At 37.1% G+C, this 12,750-nt stretch overlaps 1 protein-coding gene across 1 annotated transcript in view; it reads left to right on the forward strand.

Annotated features, from left to right (window-relative positions):
- The window catches only part of LOC106460405, a gene marked incomplete at its 5' end in the record, with an annotated part of 44,561 nt that overhangs the window by 23,648 nt on the left and 8,163 nt on the right, over positions 1-12,750 (forward strand). The window contains 3 exons of the mRNA XM_022387121.1: positions 3,835-4,023; positions 5,840-6,028; positions 11,240-11,428. Of these exons, the coding sequence (XP_022242829.1) occupies positions 3,835-4,023; positions 5,840-6,028; positions 11,240-11,428 (567 nt within the window). The remainder of the gene's footprint in view (positions 1-3,834; positions 4,024-5,839; positions 6,029-11,239; positions 11,429-12,750) is intronic.

Below are 12,750 nucleotides of genomic sequence, written 5' to 3' on the forward strand. Positions count from 1 at the left end.
GAAGGTGTCTAGTCTAAGTCCTGTGACAAAGCACTGTTGGGTGCAATGGGACCAGTTAAAGCTTGCATATGGTATTCTTGTACGGAGATGGGAAATTACCGATGGGAAAGTGACGACTTGGCAAACAGTTATACCGAGGAAGTTACGGAAAGTTGTGCTGCGTCAATCCCATGATAATTTAACAGGAGGACATCTCGGAATCAAGAAGACATTGAGTCACCTACAACAAAATTTTACTGGATAGATCTGAGGCGAGATGTGGAAGAATGCTAAAGGAGGACCCAAGCATAAGGGACGCCCACCTTATGAAGAGTTGCCTGTGAATATGTCAGAGTTTGTGGAAGTGTTATCCACCATCAAGTGCGTTCAAACTTGGAAACGTCTACTGATTCGATGAAGTTAACTTATGATAAGAGATCTACTGAAGTCAGCTTTGTACCAGGAGACAAGGTGTGGTTGTATAATCCCAGGAAGACCAAATGGAAGTCTCCTAAGTTGTCTTCTCCATGGGAAGGCCCATATGACATATTGAATCGTCTCTCAGACGTGACTTTCCGGGTAAAATGTGGTCGGCGAGGTAAACCAAAAGTGGTGCATGCTAACAGGCTTTGGCGTTATCACGGTCCAGGACATTTCAGTTGGGACGAAGTGGACCACAGAACAAATGACGCTGCTGAAGACGTGACACCTGAAGAAGCCACAGTCGAAGAAGAAACTCTACTCAGTTTTGAGAAGGGAAACGGTGAAGATCTTGATGAAGTTACTACCGCTGATGTGACTGTTATCGATGATAGGACATTTCCTGATGAAGTAGATGAACCCCACGTGAAGCAGAAGCCAACGAGACGGAGACCAGTACGGAAGAAGATACGTCCCGTAAAATTAAGAGACTTTGTTGAATTGTAATTTTGTGTTTGTAATTCTGTACATTTTAATTAAGTTATTGTTATTGGTTTATTATATGTGGTTATTGTTCGGGACGAACAATATTAAGGAGGGGGCAGTGTTGCGTCAGCGAGTCACATGACTAAAATGCTAGAGCATTCGCCAAGGTACAGGATAGTTCTAGAAACGTGGCGTCACACACTAGATATAGGGTAGTCTGGTATATAAAAGAGGGTGACAACGTGACGGGAGAATAATGTAATGTGTGTTTGAAGATAGTGAGTAATTGAACTGCAGTCAGAAGTATTATTGACGTTCGTTGATATAGCGTTTGTTTTAGCGCGATTGTTGAAAATAAGTGTATCGTAAAGTTGTATTCGGAAAGAATAAACAGTTTTATTAAGTAAAGAACTTGTGTTGCTAAAGTTTCGTCCGAACGAAGTTACGGAAAGTTAATTAACAAACGGAGACGTAACAGTACCATAAAACTGTTGTAATCAACAATATATAACTATCACTAAAGTAACAAAAGTTAACGTTTATATGTTAAATTTTATTATCATTCGTAGTAATAATATGTTATAACTAGTTATTATGGCATTTAAGGCGATTTTTTTACCACAGCTATCTATTAATAAGATATAGATGTTGAAATTTCAACTTTGTTCTTTCACCTTTTTATAATTTTAAACATAACTGGAACACATAAAAATGCCAATTACATGTTAAGAATTTCAACAATACCATCGTTTTTTAAAGGTTTTGTATGAAATAATAACTGTAGTGGCGAAGAAAAATAGTTACAGTTGATAAAAACTACGTTTAATTTTGCCAGAAACTCTTTTATTACATGACTATATTTTGGGGAACTTCTCTTTTAAAGGTCCATGTTTTTGCATGCAAAAATAGGAAACTTACTTGTAACTTTAAATAAACTATTAAGTTATGCTGCTGCTATTTTTGCCCCATGCATAGATATTACCACGTATTAAATAAAGGAATTGAGAAGTGGTAATAATATGCCTCTTCTCGCCAATAACTATGCACTGTACAGCAACAAATAATAACTAAAGATTAAACTTCACTTCACTAGACGTATTAAAATCCTGAAAATATTGGAATAACAGAAATGGTAGAAGACAAACAAGAAAAGGACTACCAAATTCGGCAAAATTCCACAGAGGATAGCCAAAGTTACCAGGCTTTAAGCTCGGCAACATTCTACAGAGGACAACCAAAGTTACCAGTATTTAAGTTGGGCAACGTTCTACAGAGGACCGCCAAAGTTACCAGGCTTCAAATTCGGCAACATTCTACAGCGAACAACCAAAGTTACCAGTATTTAAGTTGGGCAACGTTCTACAGAAGACCGCCAAAGTTACCAGGCTTCAAATTCGGCAACATTCTACAGAGGACAACCAAAGTTACCAGTATTTAAGTTGGGCAACGTTCTACAGAAGACCGCCAAAGTTACCAGGCTTCAAATTCGGCAAAATTCCACAGAGGACATCCAAAGTTACCAGTATTTAAGTTGGGCAACGTTCTACAGAGGACCGCCAAAGTTACCAGGCTTCAAATTCGGTAAATTTCCACAGAGGACAACCAAAGTTACCAGGCTTTAAGTTCGGCAACATTCTACAGAGGACAACCAAAGTTACCAGGCTTCTGTTTTTACGATTCTTATCCATTATAAGTTTGAAGACCTCTTTCAGAACCAGTCATGTTACGAGTATCAGATCAAGGATTGCCCTTACTAACCTGAATACTGAGTTCCACCAAAGCACTTTCCCCAGTCATCACGGTACATATCTTTCCATTAGTTACTTTTTCAATAAACTTTAACGTTTGCACAATCTTATAAAACTTGTTTAACGTCTAGATGTTGAAACAAGGATACTAGTTCCAATTAGTTCAACTCAATGGGAAACGAGCTCGAACACAAGCCATATTAAGAGCGAAGTTCTGATTTAGGTCACGTACAGTAGCAACTTATTTTATGTTACAAATTTTCTTTATCCTGGCCTGACTCGCAATCTGAGGGTTGCAAGTTCGAATCCCTATCCCACCAAATATGCTCGCCCTTTCAGCCGTGGGGGCGTTATAATGTGACAGTCAATCCCACTATTCGTTGATAAAAGAGTAGCCCAAGAGTTGGCGGTAGGTGGTGATGATTAGCTGCCTACCCTCTAGTCTTTTACTGCTAAATTAGGGACGGCTAGCGCGGATAGCCTTGGTGTAGCTTTGCGCGAAATTCACAACAAACAAACAAATTCTTTATCCTAACATGGGAATATTCAATCTCAATGCGAGGGGTGCCAGTCAGGTTGAATAACACTACAACTCTTAAGTAAACAATGCTTTCCGAAGTCCTATGTACTGTTACTTCTTATACGGCCAGATATATGAATCTAAAGTACAGAGTACTTGAAAGATTATGATGCCTGATTGAAACTGTAAAGCTCTTCGAGGCTGGTATTTCATAATATGTGTAAGAGTCTAATGATATTATTTCTTTTTGGTATGTACAATGCATTCAACATCACATAACATCACCGAACATCTCTTCGTGGATAATATGGAAAGGAACAGGTTGGTTTAATCACCTACTAAAACGGGAATAATTGTGGTAAAAAAAGATAGTTGCACTTCCCCATTTATCTAAGAATCTGATTTTTTTTTTCCTTTCAAGCATTGCGAACAACAGTCTTGTTAGAAAGATTCACATTGATAAGATGAAGTGCTCAGTTTTAAAAAAGTACAAAATACTAGTGTATTGGACAAGAAAATTTTCCTTCTTTTGTATTTTCCGTAATAATGTATTACAGTAATGTCAAATGGGCCACACAGTTGCAATTACTCTCTGTTTGGCTCCTGTGTATGTATCACATGTATGTTTCAGTAATTATTTCCAATACTGTGTACTGACTACATATTTACTATAACATACAGAGATCACCTGCCAGTTGCTGAATGATATACAAAATGGAATAGTATTGACGACAAAACTTAGGCAACAACGTCCTGTTCAGGGAAGTATAGCTTCATATTCTTGCAAAAGAGGTTATGTCCTGCATGGAAATGCTACCAGAGTATGTCAAGATGAAGGAGGCTGGAGTGGAGAAGATCCAGAATGTCATCGTAAGTAAAATGATGACATATTTTATATGTACCTCTTTGTGTGTCGATACAATGAATGCTGGAGTGGACTACATGTCATAGTAAATAGAATTTTGAAAGTTTTCTATAAATCACAATATGTGAGGACAATGGAGAATGCAGATCCAACATGTTCAAATCGTGTGACATTACATTGCAATAAGGCTGATGATATTTGTTTTGTATTTACTGATTTCCTACAAAATATAAATAGTGCTTTGATCGATTCTTTGTGTGTGTGCCATTCCCAGTCAACCTAATGGGCTCTGTTATTAAGTGAAAGACCTTATTGATACTAGCGTGCGGCACACATAGTGTGCGGTTGAGATGTTTACCATTTTGCTTAAGTTGGAAAACATTTTAATTTAGCAATTTTCACAAGAGGAGGAAAATAATTACCTAAAAAGGTAAAATTTGGGTAAACAATTTGCTTGGTAACAAGGACTTTAGCCAAGAAAGATAACGTCCAATCATCCCAACCCAAAAGAAGGTGATTCTTGAATTTCGGTCTAGCAGTTATAACAAGAGGTATATATAGGGCCAGACCAAATACCCAAATTTTTAACAGACTTTTTGTCTACATGAGTTTACCGAACTGTCTGTTTCGTCTTCTTACCTACCTAATTCAAAAATCATGAGATTTCTCCTAGTCAATTTTGGCTCATCTAATTTTACCCATTTCCTGACAAACTTAAGAATAAGGTTAATAATAATAAAAAAAAACTCTTGTAGAAAAATTTAAAATAATATTGTCTACAAGTTCAAGACATTTTTGTTTCACTCTGTAACTTCCTCAAATAGGGATTTCAATAATACTTTTATTCACATTAACTTCTGTAGTAATTGAGCATTGAATAGCCAAAGCATAAGATAAAGGAGAAAGAGGATGACCCCTATCTAATTGTATGTTTTGCATTATATGATCATTGAAATTCAACTTAGATCGTAGAAAAATGCAATTGATGAATCAATGGATGAAGTTAAAAAGAAACATAATAAAAATTATGATAAACATGATAAAGGGTTTTTATTTGTCGATTGAAGTGAAATAAGCCTAGTTTCCTGTTTCATTTGACAAATAATTGAAGCTAATTAACATACGCCCAACAGGGCTATGATTCAGGAGACTCATCCTCTATAACAGGAAGAGCGATTTTATTAAATGTAAACTGGTAATATATATATATATCAAATTCAAATACAGTGGGATTCATGATAGTTTATACTGCGATTGGCTGTCATTCAACCAATCATACAATACACCAACAGCTTAATGTCTATAAAAGTATAGGGAACTGTATAATATCTAGTAATAACAATGGCTCTTAGGACAGAAACACCACACGAAAAACTAGTAATGTTAATAAAAGAAGTGGTCGAGGTAGAAATCCCAAATTTTTCAAAAGTGATGTTAAGTTACTCAGAATATGCTATTTTTGTGATACTCCACAATCCAGTAGATTTATTGCCAACAGTGACTTAAGTGAAAATAGAGGGTTCAACGGCAACCTATTGACACAGATGAATTGTGAGTAATAATGCAAAATTTTAATATCATATCATACATCATACAGATATAAACTTGTAGCAGCATTAAAACAAGGTTTATTGCTTAGTTTATAATAAATACAAAATAACATCATATTTTCTTGTCTTTTGGATTTTCTATAACAATTTATTGTACAATGATAAATAGACCATTTAGTTGCATTTAGACATAGTTTGTGGCTCCTGTTTCTGTGTTTCCATAATTATTTCTAATACTGTATATTGACTACATATTTATTGTAACATATAGAGGTCACCTGCCGCTTGCTGGATGATATTCAAAATGGAAAGGTATGGATAACGAAACTTAGGAAACAACGTCCTGTTCAGGGAAGTATAGCTTCCTACTCTTGCAAAAGAGGTTATGTTCTACATGGAAATGCTACCAGAGTGTGTCAAGACGATGGAGGCTGGAGTGGAGAAGATTCAAAATGTCATTGTAAGTAGAATGTTGAAATATGTTATATGTATCACTTTGTGTGTCAATACAGTTAATATTGAAGTGAACTGCACGTCATCGAAAATATAATTTTGATATAGATTTTTATTTATTGGGGATATGCCCAGCACATCATCATAAATAAATGATAAGTTTGTGTGATTTTATATCACAATAAGACTAGTGATAATGTTTTCGTAATTTTTTACTGGCCCCTATACTGTGGAATTCCAATCTATTTATATAAAGACTATATGTGTGTGTTTGCTTGCACCCTAATTCCTCAGAGCCTATTGGGTTAATCTGCACCAAAGGTTGTATGCAAACACTATGAAATATGGGAAATGTCCAAAGGGGGTAAAATTGAACTTAATTCTATTTATATGTTGTAAAGACTGTATATACAAATGGTCATCCAGAGCTTTAATTAATTGTCTTTTTGCCATCAAATTCCACACATGCTGGTTCAGTTACTTTAGAACACAATTTGTTCTGTTATTACAATACAGTCTTTGATAATTTCAGTTTAAAAATCGCCACTACATGCTCTTTATGGCTACACTCACAACCACTCAGTTTAGATCCACCTATCTACCTTGAAGTAAATTTTGAATGATTATTTATAGCCCCACAGAAGCCTAGAACGTTCCAAACACTACGAGATATTATGATGCAATAACACTCAATTAAAATAACGAGAAAATCTTAGAAGATTTTAGTAACATGGCGCAATACAACAATCACCAATTCAAAACAATTTAACTTCACGATAGGTGATTCATAAACTGTCATGTAAACAAACTTGTGAAAAACTATCATTTCTAAAAATAATTAAATTTAACACTCGCACTATACTTAAATTAAAACAGTTGTGTATATCTAACAATAAACCCGTCTTCAAGAAAAATATTTACAATATGTTTTTATACTATATACAAAGACTGTTTTCAGTTCATGCATAAAGTCTACTCATGCAATCTACACCAACATCTGTACTTTCTTTGATGGCCTCAATGCAGAACTGGTAAGTACAACACCCACTTTGCACTGTTGATTTTGTACCTCTGGGTGTATGCAAGGGGCTGATGGTAAGTTTGGATGATGAACTCCTTCCTGTATCGGTAGATCTGGAATTTCTGGATGACAAATATGATGGGCAGATACTCATTCAATTATAGAGTAGTTCTTCTCACTACTCAACAGCTTTTTACTGGCGTAACTTACGGGAAACAGTCCATCTACATATTCTTGCAGAAGTACTGCTCCAATTCCAACATCTGATGCATCGGCCTGAATGATGAACGATTTGTTGAAGTCTGACATTTCGAGAATTGGCAAACTTTCTAACATGTTCTTCAACTTCTGGAATGCCTTCTTTTGTGGTTGTTTCCACTTCACCTTATTGGTCAGATCAGTCAGTAGTGCAGTAATATCAGCATAGATTGGAATGAACTTCTGACTTCCTGCTTTGCATCAGAGCTGATGCATCTTGTATGCAGGTCAGCTTTTCCTCTTCCATGGCTATCTGTTGGTTGCCTATCTTGTGTTCAACAAAGTCCAGCACAGAATAACCAATGTATCACTTAGATGGTCTGATAGTCAGACCTGCTGCCGTCCCTCCCCTGAACAGCTCTCCAGGTTTCTTTATGTGGTATTCCCATCTGTCATCCACATAATGCTCAATGTTGGGCTTTTGTGGGACATTGTCTTCATCATACAGTTGAATGTTGGTGCTGAGTTGACTAACCCAAATTACACCCTCTTGAACTGGTAGCATCCATCTGGTGCCACAAAGACTGCCTTCTCTCTGGATTCTGTCTCCATTGGGATCTGTCAATAACCTTTACTGAGGTCGACCTTGGTAAAGAGATTGGCCCTATCCAGTTTCACCAGAATAGCCTCTGGGTTGCCCATAAGTTTGAGGTCAAACTTCGTCATGAGGTTACACTTCCAGAAATCTATGCAGAAGTGGTTTGAGCCATTCATTTTTTGACAGTTACCACTGGTTGACAGAAGGCTGAATTCAAAGGCTTCTAACTTTACCTCGACTTCTTGTTTGATCAGGTTTCTCAATGCATAAGGCATCTGGCTCCAGGGTCTTGGTCTTGATTTTGTGTTGCACAAGGTCTGTCTTGCCTAGGCTATCTGTGAAGACATCTGCATAACAGCACAATAAATCTTGTAGCACTACATGGCATATCTTCTTCAGCATGCTCTTTAAGACACCATTGGCTCTCTCACAAAGTTCATTACATCTGAAGAAGTAAAGCGCTGCGTAATGATGATGAGTCTGCACACCTTTTGCATCAGTTCTGAGTTAAACTGGAGTCTAGACCCCTCTGTCACTCAACTTCTTTTGGAAAGCCTACTCTGAAAAACACTTCTAGAAGAGCTTCTGCTACTTTCTCTGTCTCTATCTTCGGCAATGCTATAGCGTCTGGATAACATGTCGCATATTTTACTACTGTCAACATATACCAGTTGCCCTTGTTAGATACAGGTGCTAATGGTCCAATCAAGTACACAATACTTTACTGAATGGCATTTCTATGAGAGGCATCTCACCCAGTGGCACTATGGCTACCTTTCCTGTAGGTACTGTCCTTTAGCCGATCTCTGATAACCAATGGCCATTGGAAGTTGATGGTGATTCTGTCTGCTGTTTTCTTCACTCCTAGGTGTCTTCCTACAACTGACTTGTGAGCCAACTTCATCACTTCAGTCCAGTATTCTGTGGTACTATGATCTGTTCAACATCCCCAATAGAACTACCTTGATAGATCTGGAACAGCAATCCCTTCTGGTCCTCTATTCTGTAAATCCCATTACCCTTTGTCTTCTACTTGACTTTCTTCTGGGCACTTTCCCAAAGTTCCCGCAGTGAAGGGTCTTTCTTCTGTGCTTCCTTCAGTTCCCGTAGACCTATAAACGGGATGTCATCTTTCAAGACTTGCAAAAGCTTGATGTCTTGCTTGCTTCTCTTTTCTCGGGCCCTTGTGGTTACTGCAGATGCTTCATCAGTCTTCTTTCTGTTTAGTTCTTCCAAATTTCTACTGTCTGGTATATTGTCAATCACCGAGATCAAGATGTATACCTTCTCCCACATGGTATGGAGTGTCCATCTCTTCATTCTTGCTTTGGGATACTTTCTCACTGTCTCACCAATCAGGACACACAGATGTACTTTGCCTATCATCTGCTCATCAGATACTATACTGGTTCTCACTGCTGCATCCAGTATCGCATGGGACTTTCACTTTCCTGTCCTCAACACAGCCTTCACCTACTGGCATGTTGTGCTTTGTTGGCACCTCTCAGTGTCAGTCATATGCTCTAATCATCACTGGCACTGTTGACCCATTTGCTAACTCGAGCTGACCATGAATCATGCACTGTTCAATCATGGTAATAGCACTTCCTTCTTGTGGTGAAGCTGACGAGTTGTTCTGTTTCTTCTTTCTCCAGCATCCATAGTGACAGTCACTATTTTCTTACTTCTTGCCAGCAACATCTTTGAAAGTAGATCTAGCTACTTTATGTTGAGCTTTCTGCTGTTGCTTGTTGGTGACAGACTTGCACTCATTCACAATGTGCCCCATTTTATAACAAACATATCATCTCTTCTCCTTTTCATCTGTTGACTTCTGTCACTTTTGGTGGCATCCTGCTTTTGGTCAGCCACCCCTTATTTTGACTTTGACTGGTTATTCTTGGACTTGCCAATTATTTTCCCTTCATGTGCTTCTATATTCTCCTCTGCCAGCTTGATCATCTCATCCACATCTTTTGGTGCTCTCTCCATTAGGAACAGTGACATGTCGGTGGAGCATGTGATCGTGAACTGTTCATGTATTAGTAGATCTATCAGTCCTTCAAAACTATCTTCACGATTGGCCATGTCATCCACCTTGTGAGAATCGTTGTAGATGTACCACAAACTGAAATAGTTTCTCTAGTGTCAGGTTTGACTTCTCTGAAGTTCAATCAAGGCCACTTTTAACTTCTCATAGTTCATGGCATCTTGTGATGTCATGCCCACATACACATGTAGGTCTTTTCTGTGAGAATGTGGCTGAGACAGACTGACTAGTCACCTCTATTCCAGTTCTGATTTTGATTGAATCTTTCATACCTCTCCAGGAAAACATCTATGTCGTCTTTCTGTTCTTTAAATTTGGGCATCTTGGGTTGGCTGGCCTTGACCCCATTGTCATTCCTGGGTCTCCAATCTTTCTGCTTGGTGAGCTTGGTGATCTCAGTTTGTGCTTTTATTCTCTCTATTTCCAGTGTCTCCTCTCACTCTATTTATTCTTTCTCAAATCGTGCTCTTATTCTCTCTCTATTTCCAATCTCTTCTTTCTTTTCTTTCTTCTGTTGACGCCCTTCTCCTCTCAGGGTCTTGTTTTTGTTTAACAAACTCGCATTGGTCATCATCTTTAAGCCCAAGTTGCTCGCCCCTCCCTATTTACTATTCACAGTCACTCAACATGGTTATATACTGTGGTTCTGACTTCTACAATATTTTCACCACAACTACAACTGTGCATATATAGGCATTTTTGCAAATTGTTTATGTCTGCTTCTACCACTATTTACCACTGTATATCCTGAGTGCCTCATCAATGTCAGGTTTTATGTATGTATGGGCCGGATTCTTTACAATAAACAAATAGCACATAATCCACATAATATTTAAGCATCAGAAGATTAAACTTACAAGGTTTTCCACCTAAGAAAAGAAAGAAAAAAATTGTTTTGACAAAGAATATTAAATACAATATTGTTACGCCTCTGTGTTCGTTTGTTAATTTTCCATAAAAATTCTTTCCGAAGAAAGTTTAGTGATACAAGGCCTTTCTTAAATAAAACTAGTTTATTCTTTCTCAATACAACTTTACAATATACTTAATTCCCACAGTCATGCTATAACTTAAACAAATGCTATAATTCACAACAAATGATTCACACGCTTGACTCAATTGTCCGTCTCTATCTCTGTCTGCAATTCAATTCTCTTTTGAATAGTCTCACGTTAACCGGCGCACTACCGCTGTCGTAACAATATTATCAAATCAGATATATGCAGTGTGCATGTAGGAATACAGTTTTCATATCAGTGAAATACGTCAGACTCAGAGAGAAGAAAGGTCTAAATGTTGATTACAGTTGTTTTCATTCCTTCCTCTTCAAAATAACGATTTTTTTTCTTAGCTATTCAGTGTGGCACTCCTCTACCTCTACTGGGAGGGAAGTACATTCTTTTAAATGAGACCACGACCTACCACAGTGAAGCAGAATTAAAATGCTTAGGTCCATATAAAGTCTCTGATCCTATGCCACTCATCAGATGTCAGGAAAACGGGAGCTGGAGTTTACCACAAGCTAGTTGTATTATCCAAGGTATGTGTTCATTGTTATTCTTGTCCGTATCCAGGATTTTGTAAGGATGGGACTACTGAAAATCCAAAAAGCACTATATAATGGGTGTCTGAAAAGTCTGGAACCATAGGCACTTCAATGAAATTTAGAGAATGTGTTCCATATGCTGTCCTTGTAATTCGAAACAAGTTTAAATTTACAGTAGGATAAACTCTATCTTCTCATGCTTTGACAGCACCATAATTAGTTACTTATCTGAAATTTTAAAAAGCTACAAATCACCTATGGTTCTAAACTTTTAGATACTTTGTATTATTGATCTCAGAGGCTACAGCGGCCTTTAAAGAACGCAGCTGCACTGCAGGCCTTACAAGTGTATTGTGTTGGAGCATCTTCTCCATAAAATGTTTGAAAAATTTGTGCTAAAAGATGCATTCTGGAGGCTTCTGGAATACACGTGTCCTGATATTTTAGAATGTTGATTATTGACAAAATGACAGAATGAATCCAGGTAAAATGCAGTGATATAAAGTACAAATGGTAAGTAATAATAGCATTATTAAGTAACTCAGCACTAATTGATACTAATTGTGTAAATTGGTAATTTTGTCTTGTAAAAGAGTCACTTTACCATTTAGGACTGGTTCGATCGAAACCTTTCTGGTTATACACCTATGATTATTATTGTTATTTTACCCACAAAGCGCTATCATTTCCAAACTTTATACCAAGCAGGATATTTTTTTAATGAAAAAAAGCTATATGCTATAGCCATCCCTAATTTTGAAGTGATAGACTAGAGAGAAGGTAGCTAGTCAACAACACACGTCACAAACTCGTGGACTATTACAGATGAATAGTGGTATTTTACCGTCACTTTTATAAAGCACCGATAGCCTGAAAGTGTGGAGCAGGATCTCTAAAAAAAATTGTTGTGGTAACGAGGCGCAAGATTCAGATCCCTAGACCAGAACACAATCACAGACCCAGGGAGACTATGAATGTTTCATTTTTGATGAATGATGTGTAAAGATTGCCTAAAGTTCATTAGATGAGCTATGTAGTAAACACTTTGACAATTATTTATGACAATTTCTAGTCAGAATATTAAAAAAGTTTATGTACAAAACTTTGATTATATCTGATAAGTTACAGTTTATCTCCTTGAAAAAAAAATAATCAAGTGTATATCAATAATCAAGGATTTATGTTCATAATGTGTACAGAAATATCATGCAGCCATACTTGTGGGGTAACGTGGTACATAACTCCACTTTTTTCAAAAATTCAATGGTAAACAAAATTTAAGTATATTGTTACGTCTCCGTTTGTTAATTGATTTT

The sequence above is a fragment of the Limulus polyphemus genome, unplaced genomic scaffold (genome assembly GCF_000517525.1).
Source record: "Limulus polyphemus unplaced genomic scaffold, Limulus_polyphemus-2.1.2 Scaffold766, whole genome shotgun sequence".
Taxonomy (NCBI): domain Eukaryota; kingdom Metazoa; phylum Arthropoda; class Merostomata; order Xiphosura; family Limulidae; genus Limulus; species Limulus polyphemus.